Source organism: Mirounga angustirostris, unplaced genomic scaffold, assembly GCF_029215605.1.
Source record: "Mirounga angustirostris isolate CCGP_5_RB_7025 unplaced genomic scaffold, mMirAng1.0.hap1 SCAF_5, whole genome shotgun sequence".
Lineage (NCBI taxonomy): Eukaryota > Metazoa > Chordata > Mammalia > Carnivora > Phocidae > Mirounga > Mirounga angustirostris.
In genome coordinates, this window is record NW_026991713.1 from 41259228 (window position 1) to 41281178 (window position 21951).

General features: G+C 45.0%; 1 protein-coding gene across 10 annotated transcripts; it reads left to right on the forward strand.

Moving 5' to 3' along the window:
* Positions 1-1928: 1928 nt before the first annotated feature.
* On the forward strand, positions 1929-21056 carry CSRP2 (cysteine and glycine rich protein 2). 10 transcript variants are annotated; one of them, XM_064590854.1, is made up of 6 exons: positions 1929-2036; positions 12677-12789; positions 15421-15589; positions 18818-18947; positions 19630-19723; positions 20750-21056. In XM_064590854.1, the coding sequence occupies exons 2-6, from the start codon at positions 12678-12680 to the stop codon at positions 20824-20826; spliced, it is 582 nt and encodes a 193-aa protein (XP_064446924.1). In that variant the 5' UTR covers positions 1929-2036; position 12677; the 3' UTR covers positions 20827-21056. The 10 variants fall into 10 exon arrangements, 9 of the variants coding, with proteins under 9 accessions (XP_064446924.1, XP_064446929.1, XP_045728877.1 ...); XM_045872921.2 differs by lacking the exon at positions 1929-2036 and adding an exon at positions 2256-2497; XR_010411428.1 differs by lacking the exons at positions 1929-2036; positions 19630-19723; positions 20750-21056 and adding exons at positions 2504-3193; positions 16295-16425; positions 17776-17891 and having other exon boundaries at positions 18818-18949.
* The last annotated feature ends 895 nt before the right edge of the window (positions 21057-21951 follow it).

A 21951-nucleotide genomic window follows, 5' to 3' on the forward strand; every position in this document is an offset into this window, starting at 1 on the left:
TGCATGTCTTGGGAAAAAGAAACCTCCTGCTGGACACATTTAACCTTTATTTTTGCCTCTTATAAGACTGAAGGGGTCAAACAGACTAGGGCCATATGGAATTCAGAAGGGCTTATTCTTCTCCCACTAGCTCTTCCCCAGGCACACAAATTACTTTCTACTAGAAGGCTCTTAATTATTTTGGAAACACTTAATACTGTCTTACTACCAAACCTTTCAGTAGACAACATAAGATGAATGCTCAGCAAAACACAGTTTCTATTTCTTTCTCAAGGCAGAAAAGGACATCGAGATAGCTTTGCTTAACATAACAACCTACATTTATTGAGACTTTACCACGAGCCAGACACGCATTTTACATACATAATCTGACTTAATCCTCCAAACAATCCTACGAGTTGTGTAGTATCATCATCTCACAGATAAAGAAAAAAGATGTGAAGAAGTCAAGTATTGGGCCAAGCTCCCAGAGCTACTACGTGGCAGGGCTGTATGTTGAAACCATATCAGTTTGTTTCCAAAGCTCATACTCTTTCTTTTGGCACCATTCTCTCTAATCATCCGAAATAATTTCTTAATATTTACAAGGAAAAGAGTCAACAGTTTAAAGAAATGTGTAAAGGGAAATAAAATACTTGTTAAAATGTTGATAATTAAATACAAATACAGATTTATTCAAAATCAAATCTAGTACTTTATCCCCAGACTCACTGTAAAATACGCTGAGACAAATACATTCAGGATCAGAGAGCAGAAATACTTCTAGGTTAGAAGTAAGCCAAACTTCAAAGGATAGAATGAGGCTGTGAAATTGAGGGACAACATGAGCCTCCGAAAGCAAACAGGTCAGGTCCTGAAGACATCAAGAACCCAAGGGTAGGGGAGAATGGACCAATGGTTCGCTGAAAATCAGCACAGTAGTGACGTGCACAGAGTTTCATTCAGTAGAGACACTACAGAAACCTGTGCAAGAAAAAATAAGTATGGTAAGCAACAGAGTTAGAGTGAATGTAGAATCTGAGAACAGAACCGTCCCGTCAGCCCCAGGAGTCATGTCACTTTTACATTAGCCGATATCATGAAGACATGGATTGCCCATATTTAGAAAAGCTCACAGCAGGCAGGAATACTTCCAGACTCCGGCCACAGTATCAGGACATGTCAGTCACCACTATGTGTTTTTGCACAGTACTTGGTGAGCGGAGACTATAAGGCTGCTATTCTAATGAGTTTAGCCTGGATTAGCCCCAGCATAGTATCAAGTGCTGCAAGTTGTCCTGCAGATGTGGTTCTCAACCGATGCCCTCGGCCCTCTCCCCACGAGGGCATCTGGCAAGGTCAAATTTTGTTTTTGATAATTACAAAGTGGAGGGAAGGGTAATATTGGCATCTGGTGGGGGGAGGCCCCCACGACAAAGAATTACCCAGCCCAAAATGTCAAGTGTCCAGGTTGAGAAGCTCTGCATTTGCGGTTGGAGGAATAGTTTCAGTAACAGCCTTTTTCCAGCTCCCCATTCTGCCATGTATCAATTCTTAGGGATCGTGGCTTCTGGCACAGATGTCATCAGTAGGCCTAGAATGTGAACCAGAGAGAGCGGCATTGTTCTTTCCATCTCAAACAATAAATCATCCTGCAGCTCAGGTATGAGGTCCCCTGCGTGGTCACTGACATCCTTGGACTCTTCGGTGCCCTGGTTTCTTCTGGCTGGGTTTAGGTTTCTTCCCCCTCGGCAGCGTGTGCCCTCGCGGTGGGAAAAGCAAAACACTTGGGGAATGAGGCGTTTTCGCAACGTCATTTATTTAGTCTAGATGAGATATTTTGCTCTTTAAGAACAGGAAGGTTGCGGATTCCCAGAAGCTGGAAATGGGAGCAGAGACTGTCCACTGGGGAAGTTAATCACGTGAGTTTACTTACAAGGTAAGGCAAGGGAGAGCGTGGCGGAAAGCCCCGATTCGGCCCATTCTCTACTTGTGGGAGCCTCCTCGACCTTGGACTGCTCCCTCCTGAAGGAGAACTGGCGCCCGCGGTGGGAATGGTACGTTTCAGGGCGGCGGGGGCTGTTCCCCGACAGGACAGTCTCCGGGCTCGGTCTCTCTGCAGGTTAAGGAAGTCTCCTTTTTCAACTGCTAATCACTTCTGGAAACTGCCGGGTCCCGTGGGGAAGGAGGAGGGGTCGGGCCGGCGGGAGGGTCTCGGGACGTGGGAAGATGCCAGGCGGGCGGGAAACAGCAGGAAGAGGCGGGATTCTGCCCTTTGTCTCTCGGGCCCTAGCCCGAAGCTGAGCCCCGAGCGGCCCCCGCTCCAGACGCCCCCGGCCCTCCCGAGCGAGTCCAGGAATCCGCCGGGCGGGGCGGGGGCGGGGCTCGCAGGCCACGCCCACCAGGGAGTCTTTAAAAGGTGCGGGCGCTCGCGTCGTCGGTGTTCCGGGACTGCCGCGGGCTCCCTCTGGTGTGGCTCTGCTATCTCCGCCGGCGTGCGTGGTCTGCCCCGACTCGAGTGAGTAGTGGCGGGGGGGGAGGTGGGGGGTAGGGGGCGCCTCCGCCTACCGAGGGGGAGGGAGGTTGCACCGTCTCCCGGGGTCCTCAGGACGTCCTGCTGGTGGTCCCCCATCTCCTCTGACATCCCCTTGCCAAGCTCCACTTGCCGCCCCCCGCCATCCTCCTCACCCCGGCGCCCCGGTCCCCCCAGCCCCCCTCCACACACCTGTCCGGCTCCCCACGGCCGCCCCGGCCCTGTCCGTCCTCGGATCCCAGGCCCTTAGGGCAGATAAATACTCGCGCGTGACCTCCCCACGGGTTGCCCCGTACCGGTTTCTCTGGGAGAGAGGCGGGGCCGAGAGTTTCGCGTTGCTGCTAATCCGCTTTTTAGTAGCTTTGGGCCCCCTCCTCCAGCAGCCGGTTCTCTCTCCGCGAAGGGGAGGGCGGGATCCGAGTCTCGGGGTCTCCTCTGCCCGGAGTGTGCTGCTCTGAGGGCGATCTTACCGGGGGCTGGTTGGGAGTCCTGGGAGTGAGGTGGGGGCTTCCACAGCCCGCTGAGCCCAGAATCCTTCCCCTGCTGCGGTACAGAGCTTCTGGCAGCCCCATTGTTTGGTGGTCTCTGCCCACCAAGCACTGAACCTTAAATGTTGAAGAACAGCAGTGAAACATCAGGTCGATCACTCCCAGCTTTTCCCGGGAACTTTCTACTATTCAGGTACAAACAGGAAAGCCAGAATGCTTGGTTGTGAAATTCTGCAACAGGTCCTGAAAATCACATCCTGAGTTCCAAAGCTCCACGTAGGCAGCCCCTGGGGGGAGGGGGTTTCCAAGCGGGGAGACACTCAACCTTCCTCCCCCTTCCCCAAGCCCGGACGTTTGTTGAAGGATATTTGTTTAAATAGTTACCCAAAATGTTCAACCTGTTTTATTTGCAGGCTGCAGGCTAAGCACATTTTCACTTTATATGTGCTTTCAATATAGAAAATCTTGTAATTTGGGGTAGAAGTTTTTTAACTCAGGCAGTAAAAGTGGTCTCGTTAGTCCTTTTCTAATTAACCTGTTTTCAAGCTCTACTTAGGAAATGCCAAGAATTCAAATAGGACAACTACAGATTTGGCTATAATTTGACTCAGATTTTTCAGGAAAGAGATGGGCGATGGATTCTAAAAATGAATCACATAATTTCAAAACTACATACCAAACCATAACTGATTTTATGAAGTCCACCCGGTCCACCCTCACTATCCCTGGTCATTGTTCTCTCAGGTTGACTGCTGCTAGTACTTGATCAGTATTTCTCAGTGTTCTTTCTACTCTGGATTCTAGTTTTCTTTACTCTTTTAGAGTGAAATTACAAGAGGCAGGATCTGCATCTCATCAGTCTTTGAGACTCACAGTACTTGCCTGGGTGCCTTAAACACAGCTGGACCAGAGCCAGTATTGGTTAATTGAATGAAGAAAGGAAGGAGTAAGGTTGCAATTGTCGGGGACAAATATTTCATTGGACTCAGGCAATAGATAACATTAGCAGGTTTGATCTAAGGTTTTGATTATAGATTTTTAACGAATTCCTTCAAATGTATTCAAATACTGATTGATACAAATACTGATATGCTAAATACTGTGATAAAGGCAATACTCATTGGAGGTCTGATGAAATTGCCAAATAACTTGGATTTGGGGGAAATTGTATTTTATACTAAAAACAATTTTGTACTAAATACAATTTAATACGATAAAATACAATTTTATACTAAAACAGCAAGAATGTTGGCATAGCATAAAGGGAACGGCAATAAATGAGGAGCTTTAGAAGCCTAGCTCCAGCCTCAGCATTGCCACTACATGGCCATGGAAATGAGGGCCTCTGATTTTGCTTCTCTGCCAAGAATGAGGTAAATCGAATGAGCTGTGGAGAGCCAGCCTCCTAGGGGTTGGTGTCATGGCCTGGTGAAAAGGACAGGACTGACCAGTCCCCCCAGTCTCTTGCAGCTCCAGCCCATTGGTTTGATGACCTTGGGCAAGTTACTTTACTCTCTGGCCTCTGTTACCTCATCTTATAAAATGGATGTAATAGCATGTACACCAGGGTTGTCATAAGCCTTATTGATCTTGATCCTTGAACAAAGCCCAGCTCAGCCAGGGAGAGATTCCTTGTCATTAGACACTATTGTGAACTTTGTTGAATATATGGGGAAATGGCTCTCAGTGAAAGCCTGAACTGAACAGTATCTACTGGCCTTGCCTGAGGAGCAGGTTTCTTCCCTTTGCAGATATTCCCAGGTTTCCTCCAGGTACTGTGTCATTTCTTGGGCTGGTATTTGCATGGCGGACCTGGGGTTCTGTTGGGTGGGGATCTCTAGACTCCCTTGGGGCCTTGATTACCCAGGAAGGTGACACTTAACTGTTTTTGTGTGGTGAACCCTCTGGCCATCCGGTGAAACGTCTGAACCCTTTCTCAAAATGTTTTTAAGTGTATAAAAATAAAGTCCGTGGTACCAAGTTCACCAGTTCCCATTATTCCAAGGAAACTGTGGTCCCACTTTAAGAACGCTGACTTGAAGTTTTCTCAGACTAGATTGTGGAGGAACCTGGCACAGTTCTGATTGTTAAAAAATTTTAAGTTTTGGTGTAAATCAAGGGGAAGAACCAATAGAATTACACTGTGAATCATTTGCAGAGGATATCAGGTTCCTTGCTTTTTTGTTTACTATCTCGTTGTGCCAACGGTACTACTAATTGTCCTTCACTAATAAAAAGAGGACAGATGCCAGGTAATAAATACATTAAGGCCAAATAGCTTCCCGGTTCACTATAGGAAAGAAGGTTTCATGGTGACTTCCCAGTACTTCTGAAAGAGGAAAGTAAAGAGAGAATCGGATCCTCACGTAGTACAAGAAATGCCCAATTTAAAAAGAACCTGCGCCAGAGCCAGAGAAGTCACTACTATATTTGTGTTGCCAACAGTGGTTTACTTCTAGCAAAACATCAATGAAACAGGGGCACCTGGGTGGCTCAGCCATTGGGCGTCTGCCTTCGGCTCGGGTCGTGATTCCAGGGTCCTGGGATCGAGCCCCGCGTCGGGCTCCCTGCTCCGCGGGACGCCTGCTTCTCCCTCTCCCACTCCCCCTTCTTGTGTTCCCTCTCTCGCTGTGTCTCTCTCTGTCAAATAAAATCTTAAAAAAAAAAAAAATCAATGAAACAAACTCTGTAGCTTATTTGAATTTTATTGGTGTTGATTTTTAAATTGAATTGGTAATTTTGTTTTGGTTTCACAGTTACGAGCCACTTGATGTCTCTATACCTCAGCTTCTCCACCCATAAAATGGGTGTAACGATAATGTCTCCCTTCGTCGTGATAAAGGTTAAATGTTAGTATAAGTAAACTACTTAATATAAGTAACACATATGTAAGCTTTATATAAGTATTTGTAATTATTATTACCTACCACGTGGCAAGCAGTATTCTAAATGCTTTCCATATATTGTTTAACCTCAGAACTAGTTTATGATATGAATAAGCATTATCTCCATTTTTAAAATGAGAAAACTAGCAGATCAAATAACCAACATCAGATCATTTGGCAAATAAGCAGTAGTCTTGGCATATAAATCTCAGTCTGAGTCCATGTAAAAATCACACAAACGTTAAATTGTTTGAATAATTAAATATCTTGCAGTTCACACAGATTGTGGATTGCTGTGGCAGATGCTGGGGGTCATGGTGAACACATTTTTAGCCTAGTTGCACTCTAATTGCAATATGTGATTTGGCAAGTAGTATCCAAATCTGTGTCAAGGATTTTGCTGTACCCCACATTGAAGACAAAAGTGGAAAGAGGATATAGAATTAGTAATTAATGGTGAGGCTGAAGTGGACACAGGAGAACTTACTGGAGAGAAGGAGGGATTCCTCTGTAGTGAGGATGGACTTAGGGAGGCAGAGAGGAGGGGTAGAGAGCTTTTTGGCTGAGAGTAGCAGACGCTCACTCACTGGTAGCTGGATCCATGAAGACTGGTCAGAGAGGAAGGCATTCCTGTGTACAAGGAATTCGGTAACTCGAGGACTGATTGATCATTCTCAGGTGATCGGAGATGGTCTCAACCCTTCCATCAGATATGGGAGTTTGGGGGACAGCTTGTGGTTCTGGAGTCAAACAGGAGTGAGTGGAGCCCGGATCTGCATGTCTAGAGGTCAGTGACCTCAGCAGGTCACCTAACGCCTGAACTTCTGTAGCCAGATTCAGGCCCCGCAGTGCTGCTGAAGGAAAAGGAAGCCAGCGTTTGTGGGGTACCAGCTCTCTGCCAGGTACCTCAGACGTTATCTCATTGAATCCTCCAACCACCCGATGAGAGACCGTTGTCGTCTGTTTCCAAGTATGTATAGCAAGGAAGTTGAGATTAAGGAACTTGGCCAAGATCACAGAGCTGCTGACTGACTTTCAACCTTATACGTAAGTTCCACGCTCTTTCTCTTACACCAGGAATGTCTTAAATCTGGCACACGCACCGCAGCTTCCGTGGCAGACGTTCGTAATCATAGCCATCTTTAATGCGGCATCTTGATGGAACTTCAGAATCTTTTCGAATATAGTTCCAGGAGCCCACTATCAGTAAATCTACAAGATGAACCGGTTTCTGCCATCCCTGTACAAGTAGACCCTGCAGACGTTCGAATCCCTTTCTACATGCCTCTGTGTCATGCGTTCTATGGTAGCGCCATTATTTGTTTCCATCGTTCTGCCACCAAAGCAGAATTCCCTGAGGAACTGGCCCCCTTCCTTATAACCAACCATTTCAGCCTCAGTGCCTAACCCAGGAAATGGCTTATGAAATGCTGGATGAATACACTTATGTGAAATCTTCAGACAGGAAAGCATTGTACAGTGTTTCTTAGCTGCCCCTACCCTAGAAGAATTACTGGCAATACAGAAAAGAAGTTAGGATTTAGCTGGATGAGGGAGGGCAGAAAGTCAGTTTCCCTGATGGGGAGGGATTTAGAGGTGTCATGAAGGAATGGCTATATGAGATGAGTGGGAGATGAGGATTGATAACAAAACATTTTACCTTGAGTATATCATTATACATTGAGGGCCTCCTATAAGCATGTTTTCATCTCATTCTCTCAATAACTCTATAAGAAAGGCACATTATCCTCATTTTACATATGAAGGAAATGAGACTGTGTTGACTTCAAAATCCATGCTCTTAATTCACCCTTAGGCTGAGCTGTCTTGAAGATTTGGCTTTGGTAGAAGGAGCCAAATGGAACATGGAGCTGCTCACTAAGACATGAAGTCTATCCTTGGTTCAGTGGTATTCACTTAGATATGGGAAGTAGACTAACCAGATAGTTTGGTTAAGTAGAAGGAAGCATTTTTAGAATGGGCATTGAGTAAAGCTTAATTTCCAATTAACTACAACTCTCAAACTCTGTTAAAAATCATTGTAATTTGGGACAATGCTACTAACTACATATTCTTTCACTAGTGACCCCTCTGGATGTGTCTCAAGATGAAACTGGTTTATAATAAATCTCCCTTTTGGGAAATTGGATTCTACCCAGGATCTAGGGTAATAACAAAACCCTGTATGTAGTAATAAAATGTCAAAGCTTCTGGAAGTATTTAGAATCTGGGTTTATAGACGGATTCACTCCAAACCTCTAATATCAGAGCAAAAAACTTACACTGCAAGTGGCGACATGTAGACTCTAGACTCATGGATTCAAGACACTTAGATTCTAAAATAAGATGCTAAATGCAGAACAGGTGGTGTGAGAATGATCCATGTGGTCACTCTGTGGCTCTTGTTGATTATCTAGAGAATGAGGTAACTTTACCACAAGGTGACTCAGATTTAGATGATAGTAATTTTCTCCTAGGGGTAAGTCTTAGGAAATTTTGGGTGGTGTCTTTGCCTGGGGAGAAGCAGCAAAGAGAAACTGCATATAGGTGTTTAGATGTAAACCAAGCTTTTTAATCTAACACAGCGGATAAATCCTAGCGTTAGAACTCTTTCAGACATTGAAAAACAAAGAACAGACGGAGAAACAGAGAATAAGCCTGTGTTTGGCCTCTTTCGCGTGGTATGTGCAAAGTGAGATTTCATTCCTCCTCTCACTATTCTGTAAATTAATGCATAGGACTGGGGAAAGGCATGCAGCCCAGATTGCTCAGTGCAAATCCAGTTTGCTGTGATTAACGTCAGCCGTTGGGGAGTAGTGCAGCCAAAGGCCTGTAGGAACCGCGAAGCTTTAGAATTTTGTTCTGTGCATAACCATGCCCAGAGTGACAGAAATGGAAGATCATCACACTTCCTCCTGCCAAATTCAGGAAATGTCCATTGGGGTTCACCCTAAAAGTATAAATTTGAACTTCATTTCTTTGGTACCACAAATGGAACTATCATCACACTTACAGTGTGTTTGAATGTTCCCAAAGAAGGTTTATGAGTGACTCATCAGCTAAGTTTTTTCTTTACTGTGTTTGTGGCTCTGAGCTACGCTCTTCTATAGTGGGTTTCCTTACTGGAGTACTTACAGCAGGATGGACAATATGAGAGGCCCCTTCCATTTTCAAGCTCACAGTTACTAGATGTCTGCCAAAACGTTTGCTCACCTTCTTATATCTTCACAATATCTCCTTTGGATAGAGAGAGCTACCTTTCCCTGTCTTACAGATGAGAAAACTAAGCCCAAGTTTGCAGAACCATCTTAACAGTGATGTTAACCCAGATCTACCCAAACCAATCTTCCTCCATCCCTCCCTCCCTCCCTTCCTCCCTCCCTTATTTCCATGCTGAAATATTTCAGACACACAAAATAGAGAATCCTATAAGGAACACCCAACTACTCAGTATCCAGCATAAAAAATAAAGCATAACTCCAGCTGAAGCTTTGTGAGGATGCTCTTTCTATTATACCGTTTGCTTGGACCACAGAGAGGGTTATGCAGAAATCCTTACGAAAGCCTTGAAACTGGATGGAACTTTTAAAATGTTAATGACTTGGAAATTTTACTTAGAATCCAAAAATGTGACAAAGAGAAGTAGACCAGTGCTACCTTTGTGTTGATCAGCATAAGATTGGACTGAGAACTGTACAGACAGGTTGAAAAAGGGAGAGTTCTTTAAAACAATAGAAGTTATCTTGACATGTGCCAAGTACTCTGGTAGATGGTGGGGAAGACAGAGGTGTGGTCCCCACCCTAGAGGGGAAAAGACTTTTCACACAGAAGGCTGAATGTTGTAACACTTCGCTGGGTATTTCCTGAAAAGTGACTCCTTTGGCTCGTGTGGCATGGGCAGTAGAAATCAGACTTGACTTACAAGAAGTGAATTTAAGTAACTGAATTACATAAAATTACATAAAAAACCCTTTTTAAAAATCCAGGCTGCTTTTTAATAGAGAATAACATAAAGTGATGAGTTTGTTTTTGAAAAATGTGCTTTTAAATGCTATTCAAAGATAACCCAAGAGGGCATTAGTCTTGATGGAAATCTGGTTCCTTACTGGTGATAGCACCAAAGCGAATATGGGTGAAAATGTAAAATACACGTTGGTAATAACTAGTACGCTTTCTCATATGATGAGAAATGCCTTGACAATCACAAAGGATTTCCAAAGCCAGCCGGGCTGTTGATGCTTGGGATCCAATTTTACGTAATTGTAAGGTCATTACCTGCGGGCCTGGATTTGGTTTTAGGTTTCCTCTGGAATCACGAGGGTACTTCCTGCAGATGTCTGTGGCCTCTGTGAGCATTCCAGAACTCTGGTAACTTTGGAGCCGTGGGGCAAAGTCCGTGTTACTAAATGCACTCCAGACTCCAGCCAGTGGAAGGCCTTTGGAACCAGGGCTTTGTGGCTGAGGTTCTACAGTTAGGCTCAAATTTCACTGTGGAGTTAAACAATGGAGCACCTGTCTCCAGGGAAGGGAATAACAGATTTATGCAACTACTAAAGGAAAGCTTGCAGATCTCTTCCCTTGTTGCTAGTTATTGATCCTCTGTGGATGCCTTCACAGTAGCCGGTGACATTGGTGGACCCTTGGAATTACCCTGGTCCTGTCTGAATAAGAAGGAGGCGTTTTGCAAGCTGAGGCCAACAGTTGAGTGATATCTAGTCCTATCGGTCAGGTCTCTTTATATGTGTTTGTTTCAAGGAACAGGAGCTCCATCTCCAAATGACTCGAAAAGGCAATTTATTGGCTCTCATAGCACCCAGGATAAGACAAGACGCAGCTGAAAAGTGTCTAAGTCCACTCTCTCCATCTCTTTTCTTCTGTGCTGGCTTCATTCTTAGGTTCTTTTCTTACAATGGCTAGACTGCTGCTAGCATCTCCACCCCTGCATCCACACGGTCCTAAACCAAAGGCCCTGGGCTTAACTTTCCCTGACCTGCCTTAGGGTCATGTGACCATTCCCACATCAATCACTGTGATGGAGGGTGGGGGCCGCAGTGACCTAATTGCCATGACCGAGTCACACGCCCAGCCCTGGAGTTGAGGGTAGAGTCAATACCCTTTAAACAAGTGTTTCTCAAACTATCTGGTAGAGGACCATTTTTTGTTTTAATTTCCAAGTGCAGATTGATTCTCTGATTCTATGCTGTTCAACAGGATGAGTCCACTGATCATGCTCTTGATTGTTGGGGCGTAAAATTGTTTAAAGTTTCTAAATTCTCACCTGAATTTCATCTTGAATTGGTACCAGGCGTGGTGGACCATCACAAGGAGACCACATTTTAATAAAGACTGCCCTAAAGCATATGGACCTAGAAAGAGACGGTTGCTTCCCCGTGGTGTGACCAGAAGAGGGTCAAGAGAATGCCGTACATCCAGAAATGTGCCCAACACGGTGACTGATTCTGTACAACTTGCATTTAGAAAGCCCTCATCTCCGTGTTCAGGGAGTCATTGGGTTCTGGATCATTTAAATGCTGTAGGATGGGCAGGAGGATGGGAATTTACCACCTTCCTTTTTAAGGACTGAAGATTCTTCAATGGATTGCGAAGCAGCCCTCCTTTTCCCTTATTTAGCTAGCCACGGCCGAGTTAGGAAGGAGGTCTCTGTTTCTCATCCAGCTACGTCCTACAGAGGCATGCATCTCATCCAAGGACACTTCACCACCAAGGGCTGCCAATACCACTCACAAGAGAGGTCTGAAAATGATGGTGCGGAAGAAAGGCATTCTTCTTACCCTGTGTGTTTAGACACCTCTCAGGGCAGGGCAGACAAAACACACCGTTCTTGAAGGACTGCAGAGACAGCCGACTGTGCACATGGCCATGCCGAAGTAGGCATTTTAAACGGCGCCCAGGTGGACCAGTTCGTTGGGGAGGGAGATCAGAACACGTTGGCCCCACATCCTAGCAAGATGGCAGGATTTCGACTTGGAGCTGTCCCACAGAGGCGGGCCACGGCGCTCAGACGGCCTCGCCAGACCCTTCACGTCGCCGGGGAGGGAACTTGGTAGCGCCCTGTGTATGGACTGACAGGCCTATCAAAGTGGGGCCAACACCCCCTGGCTGGGCTGGGGGCCTGGGGATTAGTGAAGCAGAGAACCTAAATCGTAGCCATCTGGAGGGCTGTCTGTTGTGGTTACAGCAAGGCTGCATGCCCGCAGCTGCAGAGGCAGACCCAGCCGCTGATGCTGTAATCTTGCACGACTCCAGCGGCCAGACAGAAGACTAGTTCTTGCAGGGCAGCTCGACACTTTCTTCCTCCCTCGAAAGTGTCACAGCTTGTGTACGGTCTATGTTAAGAACCCGGTAGTGTTACAGTGAGTTAAACGAGCAATACAAACCTCTCCCCCGAGTGTGTATTCTTCAGCGGAGTTTTCCGAACCCATCATTAAGATGGGCGTGCGGGGTTGGGGGGGGTGGGGGCGCCAGTGTTCTCGTCCCACTCCCACTCTCCTTTCTTAGCTCCCGGGACGCTGGTGGCCTCGTCTGGGTTGTGCCGGCGACCCGTACCGTTCGGAACGCAGCTCCTTTGTCCTGCAGGAACGCGCTTGTGCCCACAAGCCCGAGCTCGCTAATGGAGCTGCAGTTAGAGGCGGCGAACCTGGAGGAACGCGGGCCTCTGCAGAGGTGGTCAGAGCAGTGCCTAAAGAAACAATGTGCCGCGGGCCCCCTGGGAGCGTGGCAGGCGTCCCGTAGGGTGCGGGGACCTTCTCACGAGCCCTTTATTCCTTCAGGATGCCCGTCTGGGGAGGTGGCAACAAGTGCGGGGCCTGTGGGAGGACCGTGTACCACGCGGAGGAGGTGCAGTGTGACGGCCGAAGCTTCCACCGCTGCTGCTTTCTGTGCAGTAAGTAGCTCCCGGGGCCCGACGTCCCACGGAACGCGTGTGTCCGGAACAAGCCTCCATTTACCTATTTAACCGGACACTGCGCTGATGTTAACGGAGGTCATGTTAGAAGCGCCGGCGGGTTTTGCCTGCCTGTCCCGGGCAGCGTGAAGGCCCAGCGTGGCGGCACGGACGGCGGGGGTGACCGGCCCCACGAGGCCTTGCCGTGTCCCCATCGCTCCTAGCCTCCGCTGGGCCCTCACTGGATTTTGCTTGTTCTCCCTTCTGTCTCCCCTGCTTCGCGAAGAGCGCGGTGTCGATTTTAGCCTGGAGCTGGGCCCGGCTTCTGGCACAGGGTAAGGGCTGGGCTCTGATTTCCGAATCAGCAGGTCACTCCTCATCCCCCCCACCCCCCCAGCTTTCTCCTCCTGGCGGGGCCCCTTCTCTTTGAAACCTCCTCGCTTGTTTCTTGGCACACCACGACTCGCTGAAATCAAATGTCTACAAGTGAAATTCCCATCTTCTCTGGTAGTGAAAATTCAGTTATTTCTGGTTATTGATATCCTAATTGAGGGAAGGGAACGTAGGGTATGAAAATCCCATCAAGGCAAGTTGGGAATTACTACTGTTTCTAGATGGGAAATGATCAGCCTCTGATAGGACAGGCAGGAGGGCATGAAGCACATGTGTGTTCGCTGACAGACACAGAAGGAGACCCAGGCCCCCTCCCCCTGCGTGCCCTCTCTAGTGACAGCTCAGCCTTCAGTTGCAAGCAGGAGAGAAGCCGCTTTGGAAAGCTCTTCACTAAGCATCATCTTCTGACTCAAAGGACAAAATTTTCTTTGATGAGCGATTTGTTAATGTGAGGAACCCACCCGTGCGTGCAGACATGTCTGTAGTCCTGTACAGTGAGGATTATTGCTAGAAATTGCTCGCATTAAGTGTGCTTAGTTGTCCTTTTCCCTCTAGGCACCAGCGTTCGACACTCGGGACCTTGTTACAGTGTAGCTGTTTTGCAGGCAACTATAAACAGACAACAGAAAGTCGCAGTTACAAAGAATAAAAATATAACATGTTTACTGTGTAGGCCCCCATAATAGCTACCATGTCTCAGATCTGGTTTAAGCAGTTCTTCTCTTAGAAGTTACTTTTTTGTTTGTTGGGGTTTTTTTTTAGGAATTATTTTTCAGCAGGTTTGAAACCAAGAGTATGTGAACAAAGAATACAGATACTTGAGAAATTGTTCTTAGCTTCATCTACATTAAGCCAGGATAGTCTCTCCACCGCAATAAAGTCACTGTTTACTTAATGTCAACTTCTTTCCTGGCGATTTTACTACTACTTCTGAGTATTGGTCTCTGCTGACTAAAGCCTGTTAAGGATATAATTCGGAGCACTTGGCAAACCCAGGAGAATTTTACTGTAGAGAGATGAGGACAGAAGGAAGGAAGGGTAGTAAGACGGTACAGTTTTCATGAACTTGCTTTGGTTAATAGATATGTGGCCTTTGAAACAGTTTTTGTATTTTTGCATATTCTGTTAAGGGTGTTTGTTCTTTAGCAATGTATGCTTTTAGGTGAACAGTGTCTCCCAGCAAATGTATTTCAGTTCTTGAGCCTCAACAGCAAGGTTCCAGAGCAGATGACATCATTCTCTTCTACCCGAGAAGACGGTAGTCTTAACAGAAACTTTGTAATTTTAACTATTTTAGTCGCCTTTCCCTGCCCCGTCTTTCTGTCCTTCCTTTCTTGCGCCTTGCATTTCCCCCCCACCCTTTGAAATAGGAGGGAAACAATCCCCTTGTCTCCTAATCTTGGATCTCCAGCTGCCCAGCTGTGCTACCAGCAAGTTCCCTCATAGTTTCCTTTTTTTCTCAAACTTAAGTGAAGTTTTAGAAAGTGAAATAATGTCTGGGTAAAACATGATGACATTTGGCAGTTTTATGAAGTGGGATACGTGGAAATGTCTTGTGGCAAGAAAACCATCAAGAAAGAATGTGTTCTCTTTGGGGACAGAAGGGAAACACAAATGCAGACTTCAAACCACTTTACAATTTTCAGACATACTCATCACTGCTGGAGAAGCCAGTGGCGAGATGAAAAAATAATGCTTTTTCCCTTCTAGGCTCATGATGAAAACTACAATTCTGGATTGAAAGCCGTTTTTATGCCCGGGGTGCTCTTTAGGGGAGGAGGGGTGCAGAGCCAACTCCCACAGGGCACTCAGCCACCCTTTGGTTCTTTGTTAGGTTGTGATTTCGCAATACTAGGAAGAGGTGGAAAAGATTGTGTTGAGGGTTGGGAGCAACGTGTTAATTGTGTTCCTTTTGTTCACGTAATTATAGCCATCTCCGAACTTCTCTCCCTCCTCCCAGAGAGGCCAAGCCTATAGAAAAGGTTGAGGCTTCGGGCAGTTAAAATTCTGGTATGTTTCTGAAACAACGATCCTATCTGTGGAGAAGGGCAAATCGTCCTCAGCTGTAGCTGACCCAGTCCAGATGCTGTCCCTGGTGTTTGGGAAGCCGCGGGAGAAAAAGGAATGTGAGAGAGCCTAGGCCTTTACCATTTGTAGACCATGTGTCAGGGCCACCATTGTTCTAAGGAAAAAGGCATCTCTGGCACGTTTCTAAAGGTCTAACTTATTCCCCCCCAGTGGTTTGCAGGAAAAATTTAGATAGCACAACAGTGGCAATTCATGATGAGGAGATCTACTGCAAATCCTGCTACGGGAAGAAGTATGGGCCCAAAGGCTACGGTTACGGCCAGGGCGCCGGCACGCTCAACATGGACCGGGGTGAGAGGCTGGGCATCAAGCCAGAGAGGTGAGTTAGGACCCTGTTTGTTACCTTCAGAAAAGAGTCATAACAGTTAATGTTACTTGGTGAACAGGAGTCTGGGACAGAACAGATGTTTAGCTTAAAATAACTGAACACAAGATTATTCCAATTTTCTAGTATAAATGAGTAACTATTCTTCAAGCTTGAAATGGACCGTTTGGGACCTAACAAAATTCGTATTCATTATTCCAGTGATTTCTAGCCTTGATTTTGTTGCATTCTTCGGTGTATCAAGGAGTCATGTTCTCAAAAGCACATGGTTTACATTTACTTCCATCTCACAGTGTTTTAGAGATCAGATGTAATGAAATCAAATGATACAGAAACATAGTATCTGAATCATGAGATGCATTTCTCAGGTACAATTAAGCAGTCAATGAAAAGTCCTCAGTCACTCCTCCCATGTAAGAGTATTTCACCAAGCAATGACTTTTCTCTAACTTACAAATTCTTATTTAAAAATGGAAATTATTTCCTGTTTTTGATTGTTCGAGAGCTCAGTATTAAATTTTAAAAGGGTCCAGTACCAAAATAGCAAAGTGCTAACTCTGTTCAACTTCACTTAGTATTTCATGTTCAGGCTACATAATTTTTTCATTTTCATTTCATAATTTCCTCTTAATTCCTATTTTTGGCCCAATAATTCCCTCATCTGAACTTCACATTTTTCACATCCATTTTATACTGAAGAGGCCCAAACCGGTGTAATATTCCAGTAAGATGGCCTTTTGTTGGACAAGACCGTTCATCCTGCCCTGTGACCTGGCCACCATGCAATATTAACACGTTACCTCATATAATCCTCACAACAACCTGACAAGGTAGGGTTTCCCATCTTACTCAACAAACTTAGACAATGAAAATGAAGTGATCTTCCTATAGTCATATTGCTAGTTAATCGTAGAGCCTGGAAATTAACCTAGTGTAACTCCAGATCTTACAATCCTAAACACGGTGCATTATGGTATGCCTGAAATAATTTGTCTATTGTCTGCTGAACATTTGTTCCTTTTATAGTCCTTACAGTAACCCTGAGTTTAGATATTTTGTCTGTAGTTTATAGACAGGACACTAAGGCTCAGGGCACACAGTTAAGTGACACAGACAGGATTTGACTCCATGTCCATTTGGCTCCCACACCTGTGCTCTTTCCACTGCATTGAGGCCCACCTGTCTGTTCTTTGGTTTTTTCCCACACTCGGAGTTTCTGAGTCATGGTGCCTTGTGTACAAGGGCTGACTCATTCAGCACTGCGCACCGTCACTTGTGGGAGCCCAGCTTACCTTGGTCTTTGTTGAAGTTCGTTGTTCTTGTTCTGCGCTCCTTTTCCAGCTTGTTAAAATCCACTCTTGTTTTCTAAGGTTTTATTTCAAATCTTTCAAAACACATGTATCTATATCCCTTCCCACAAACGAAACCAAATTCATCCATAATCCCAACAGTCAGTGATTGTGGCCATAGTTTTAGAGTCACAAAGACCAGTGGACCCTCCTCTTGACCTCCTGACCTCCTCCTGCTTCTCCACCTTCTCCCAATAATTGACAAGCCCTCTGTGCTGGCCTGTCGATCTGTGCCCTTGTCTCTTCTCCATCGTAGCCTGGCCACATACTAGGACCAGATGTAGACTTCCCTTTCCAGAAGCCTCTCTCAGTGATTGAATTCTGGGAGTGCCCGTGGTCTGGAGCACCCTGTGGGACATGGTAATGATAACATATGTGGACCATATATCTTCACAGGGATCTCCCGGGGAGACAGCATTGCATGGGCAGGAACATTTCGTTGGGGCAGAACTGCTTTTTTTTTTTTCAGTTCAGACTCACCAATTTACTATTCCTCTAGCTCTCCAACAAGTTATGTAATATCTGAGCCCCTATTTCTTCATCTGTCATGGGGTTAAACAATTACCCACACCCTGTGATGTCATTAGCAGGGAGGTGGGAGAAGATCTCCATTAAGTTATTTTAACATAATGTGTTGGAAATTTTTCCAGGGCAACTCCTAACTCCAAATGTTGGATATCATTGTGAATAGCTTTTGAAGATCACTCTTAAAGGAAAGTAAATACAGTCGGTTGTAGAGATTTTTTTAAAAAATATGCATACGTTAGGGACAATTGGAAACACCAATATTGTGAGTCAGTAATGCACTTGTATTTGTTGCTTAAAATACAGTGGCCGCAGCAAACATGATTCAAAAAATGTATATGAAACCCCTCACATGGATGTGTAGAAAACTGTGAGATGGCCCAAACGTGGATACAGTGGAGATGAATAAATGGAAGATATAGGTGAAGAGTTTGAATACATTGTTTGATGAAAAGGCAGTATTTCTAAATTAACATTTTATGTTAAATATGTATGTAACTTAAACTATAATCAGGAAAAAAACCATTTTTCCAATGGGAAAAAGGGGGCACTTGTATCATTTGCCGAGCTGTTGTCCTCTTATCTGCTCAACTGACCTGTAAGATTTGAGGGGTCTTTAAATCTCAGAGCCCACAACACTGTTCTGCAGAGTAGATACACCTACATACTGAAGGGGAAAACATTAGAGAAAGCGAGGGAAACAGTTTACCCAGTGACTTGTAAATAAGTGACAAAAATAACTCTATCCAGAGAAAACGTAAACATCATACAGTAATAGGCAAACTTTCTAAAATATTTTTCCATGAAGAAAGCAGTTTATTCACACTTTCCCCTACTTAAGATATATTAGGAAATTAATCTGTAAATCATGCTTAACTTTCTTAATGACTACCTAAGGCCACTGACCTGTCTGCAAAAACTTTTAACTGCTTAGGTTAACAGTGATTTTTCAAACTCTGGTAAAGTAAAAAAAACTAGCTGTGATTCCAGTGGTAATATGAACAGTACTATGAATATAAGGTAAAAATATGTCCACTGTAGGTTTTTATAAAGCAAAGCATAATTGTTTAGTGGAAGGCAAGCACTGGGGATTCAATAAATTCTGAGTTTAGACTGAGATACTTAAGTTTGGGGCCTCGTCTGTCTTTTGGGGCAGAAATGAGCCCATAAATAGGTTAAAGTACCAGCTGACCAGCACCTGAGATTCAGTCCTTTCTTTGACCTGTAAGAAGGCCGCCGCCTATGGGACAGTTGAGCAGTGAAGTCCCCGCTTCCCGTGGCAATCTGCCTTGTGGGCTAAAAGGGGCCTTTGGTAAATCTTGCCTAATTTTTTCCCCCTTTCTACAAGTGCTCAACCTCACAGGCCTACAACAAATCCAAACACTTCTAAATTTGCTCAGAAATACGGAGGTGCTGAGAAGTGTTCCAGATGTGGGGATTCTGTGTATGCTGCTGAGAAGATAATTGGAGCTGGAAAGGTAAAGTGCTATCTGGAGTTAGTAGCCGCGAATGACTGCTCTCCGCTCCCTTTCTCCCTTGTCCCCTTCCTGTCCCCTTCAGGTACTCTTTATATAAATAAATAAATGCCTTGGATTCACATTTTTCTTAGATTGCTGCTGAATCATTAAGTTTTTGAAGTGATGCCCTTACTTGACAAATCACATCTATGTTTGAAAGAAACTTGTTTTCATAAGGGGCGCTCCTGAAGGTTGTTACGGTTAACACACCTGGACTCTGTGGGTTACTCCAGGTAGTGGGAAACCAGGGTCAGGACACCCAATGCTCATTCGTTGTGTGCATTTGGGAAAGTTACGGAACCACTTCACCTCTTTGAGCTGCAACTGTTCTCAGCCACCAAAGGGACAGTCTTTAAAGGAGCACACTGTGCTTGCGGCAAGGTCTGAGACCACTCTTGGGGAAACAGCCCTTGCGTGGTAGGGCTCCCAGTCCATGTCTTCTGTGAACGAGGTTTGAACTCGGCCCTTTTGCAGGTGGCTAGGAACGTAGGTATGGGGAGGTCCAGTGCCAGGCTTTTTGTTGGAGCAGAAGCACAGCAGTCAGGAGCTCGCGCTGGCTTGATCTTCGTGAGCCGCTTGCTGCAGCGTCTAAACTGTACTGCAAGAAACCGACCTCTCAGACTTAACTCAGTTTCTCTTCCAGCCCTGGCACAAAAACTGTTTCCGGTGTGCCAAGTGTGGGAAGAGTCTTGAATCCACAACCCTGACTGAGAAAGAAGGTGAAATCTATTGTAAAGGTAAAATGAATTTCTGTTATTACTGTCCATCTGAATATCTCACACTGGTTATTGGTTAAGGAAATGTCACCAGCATTAAAAAGAAAAAAGATACTCTGACAGTGGGGAAAGGTGGGATTGCCACTGGCTATTTGAAAATAGCAGGAAGGGAAGAATGAAGGGAGGGAAATCGGAGGGGGAGACGAACCATGAGAGACTATGGACTCTGAGAAACAAACTGAGGGTTCTAGAGGGGAGGGGAGGTGGGGGGATGGGTTAGCCTGGGGATGGGTATTAAAGAGGGCACATTCTGCATGGAGCCCTGGGTGTTATACGCAAACAATGAATCATGGAACAATACATCAAAAACTAATGATGTAATGTATGGTGATTAACATAATAATAAAACAAAATAAGAAAGGATCTAGAGATGCTTAGAACAGAGAACCATAGAACAATTTGAGATGATGCAATAAAGTTAAGTTCTGGTCATTTCAGATTCCCCAACAAATAAGACAAAAAACCTCACTATAAAGAGTCTTCTTTCAAATTTATGTTTTCAGCAAAGCATATGAATATATGAAGGTAGTAGACAAATATGTCACTTGCCCGGCCCAATTTTTATGCTTATAACTCAGGTGGGACCATGAGCTGAATACTGTGGCATCAGAATGTTTAGACTTGCCTTTGCAGCTCTAAGATATTTACTACATGGCTCATTTTATTTTATTTTAAAGATTTTATTTATTTGAGAGAGAGAGCACAAGCAGGGCACAGCAGAGGGAGAAGCAGACTCCCCACTGGGCAGGAAGCCCGATGTGGGGCTCAATCTTAGGACCCTGAGATCATGACCTGAGCCAAAGGCAGCTTCTTAACCAACTGAGCCACCCAGGTGCCCCTACATCGCTCATTCTAGATCTTCAATAGGTTGAACTCTTGGGCATGGCAAACTTTTTTTTAACTTAGAGGGGTTTGTTGTTTCGTGGGTCTTAAGCAATGCTAGCAAAGCTTAATGGTCTTCTACTAATTCTTCTTTTTCTTTTATAGGATGCTATGCAAAGAACTTTGGACCCAAGGGATTTGGCTATGGCCAAGGAGCAGGAGCCCTCGTTCATGCTCAGTAGAGTGTAAGCCCAGAACCAAGATCGCACACTGAGAACCTCTACATCCTCTAGGCACAGATAATCTACCACTAAACTACTGTGAAATTCTGCCAGCACTTAAGTACTGTCTGTTGTCCCGTACGTGGAGAGGCTGGCTGACTCGTAGGAAGAGAGCACGGTGTCCTTTTGCTTTATTCATCAGCATTTTCAAGAATTGTTTCTTTTACATTTTAAATAAAACTTCAGCTTGATTTGGTGGTTCAGCATCTTTTCAATTTACCTTTTGGAGAAGCTGCTGTGATTTCAGTCAGTGGAAAATCATTGTAGGTCCCTACGTGCACGTTAGTGGTTAAAGAGAGTCCACCCCATTAAACAAGTTGACTTACTAGGCTAATGTCTACGTTACGGCTCTTGGAAAAGATCTCTTTTAACCTGGGAAGAATGCCTCAAGAATGGGGGTTGCTAGGCAACGGGTTCTAGCTCTTCAGAGATGGCATTCAGCAGCATCTCCCGCCTGCCTGCCTGCCCTCCCCACTCTGGCTGGTGGTTATTCCTCTCTTTAAAGCATGGCTCCTAGACCACCTGCATTAGAATCACCTGGGAGTATTAAAAGGCGGACTCCTAGACCGTACAGAAGCAGACTCTCTAGAAGTGGGGCCATAGAAGCCCTTCTAACAAGCTCCTCAGAAAGGCACAATGACCCAGGGTGGTAAGCACGCTGTTAAACAAAACACTGAGAAATTCTTTTGATTCATCTAAACCTAAAGATTATTACAAACAGCTACCTATGGACAACTTTAGAATCTGAGGCTTGGTATGACTTTTTAGACTCCATTCTGATCTGATAGATGGTAACTTACTAAATCCTGGAAACTGAAGTGCTTTTCTCAAAAATTTCAATCCTGCATAAGTTGCAAAGAATGTTGCACTGTCCTGGCACATTTAGCTGGCTCAGGTAGAAAAGGAGTGTTAAGTATACACAGAGTATTTTTATTATTTCCCCAGAAACTTTTAGTTCTTTATCAAAGACTCAATCCAAACTTTTATTTTTCAGAGGTATGGTGTGAAATTGGTCTGTAAATGTGTACTGGTAAAACTGAACCAGCATGATCAGTGAGCACATATGAATCTTTCCCAAAGCCTATT

Coding starts and splice junctions, on each gene's coding strand:
- CSRP2 (XM_064590852.1), top strand. CDS start 3,123: ATGTTGAAGAACAGCAGTGAAACATCAGGTCGATCACTCCCAGCTTTT. Junction 12,790..15,420: donor CCGCTGCTGCTTTCTGTGCA/GTAAGTAGCTCC, acceptor ATTCCCCCCCAG/TGGTTTGCAGGAAAAATTTA. Junction 15,590..18,817: donor CTGGGCATCAAGCCAGAGAG/GTGAGTTAGGAC, acceptor CCTTTCTACAAG/TGCTCAACCTCACAGGCCTA.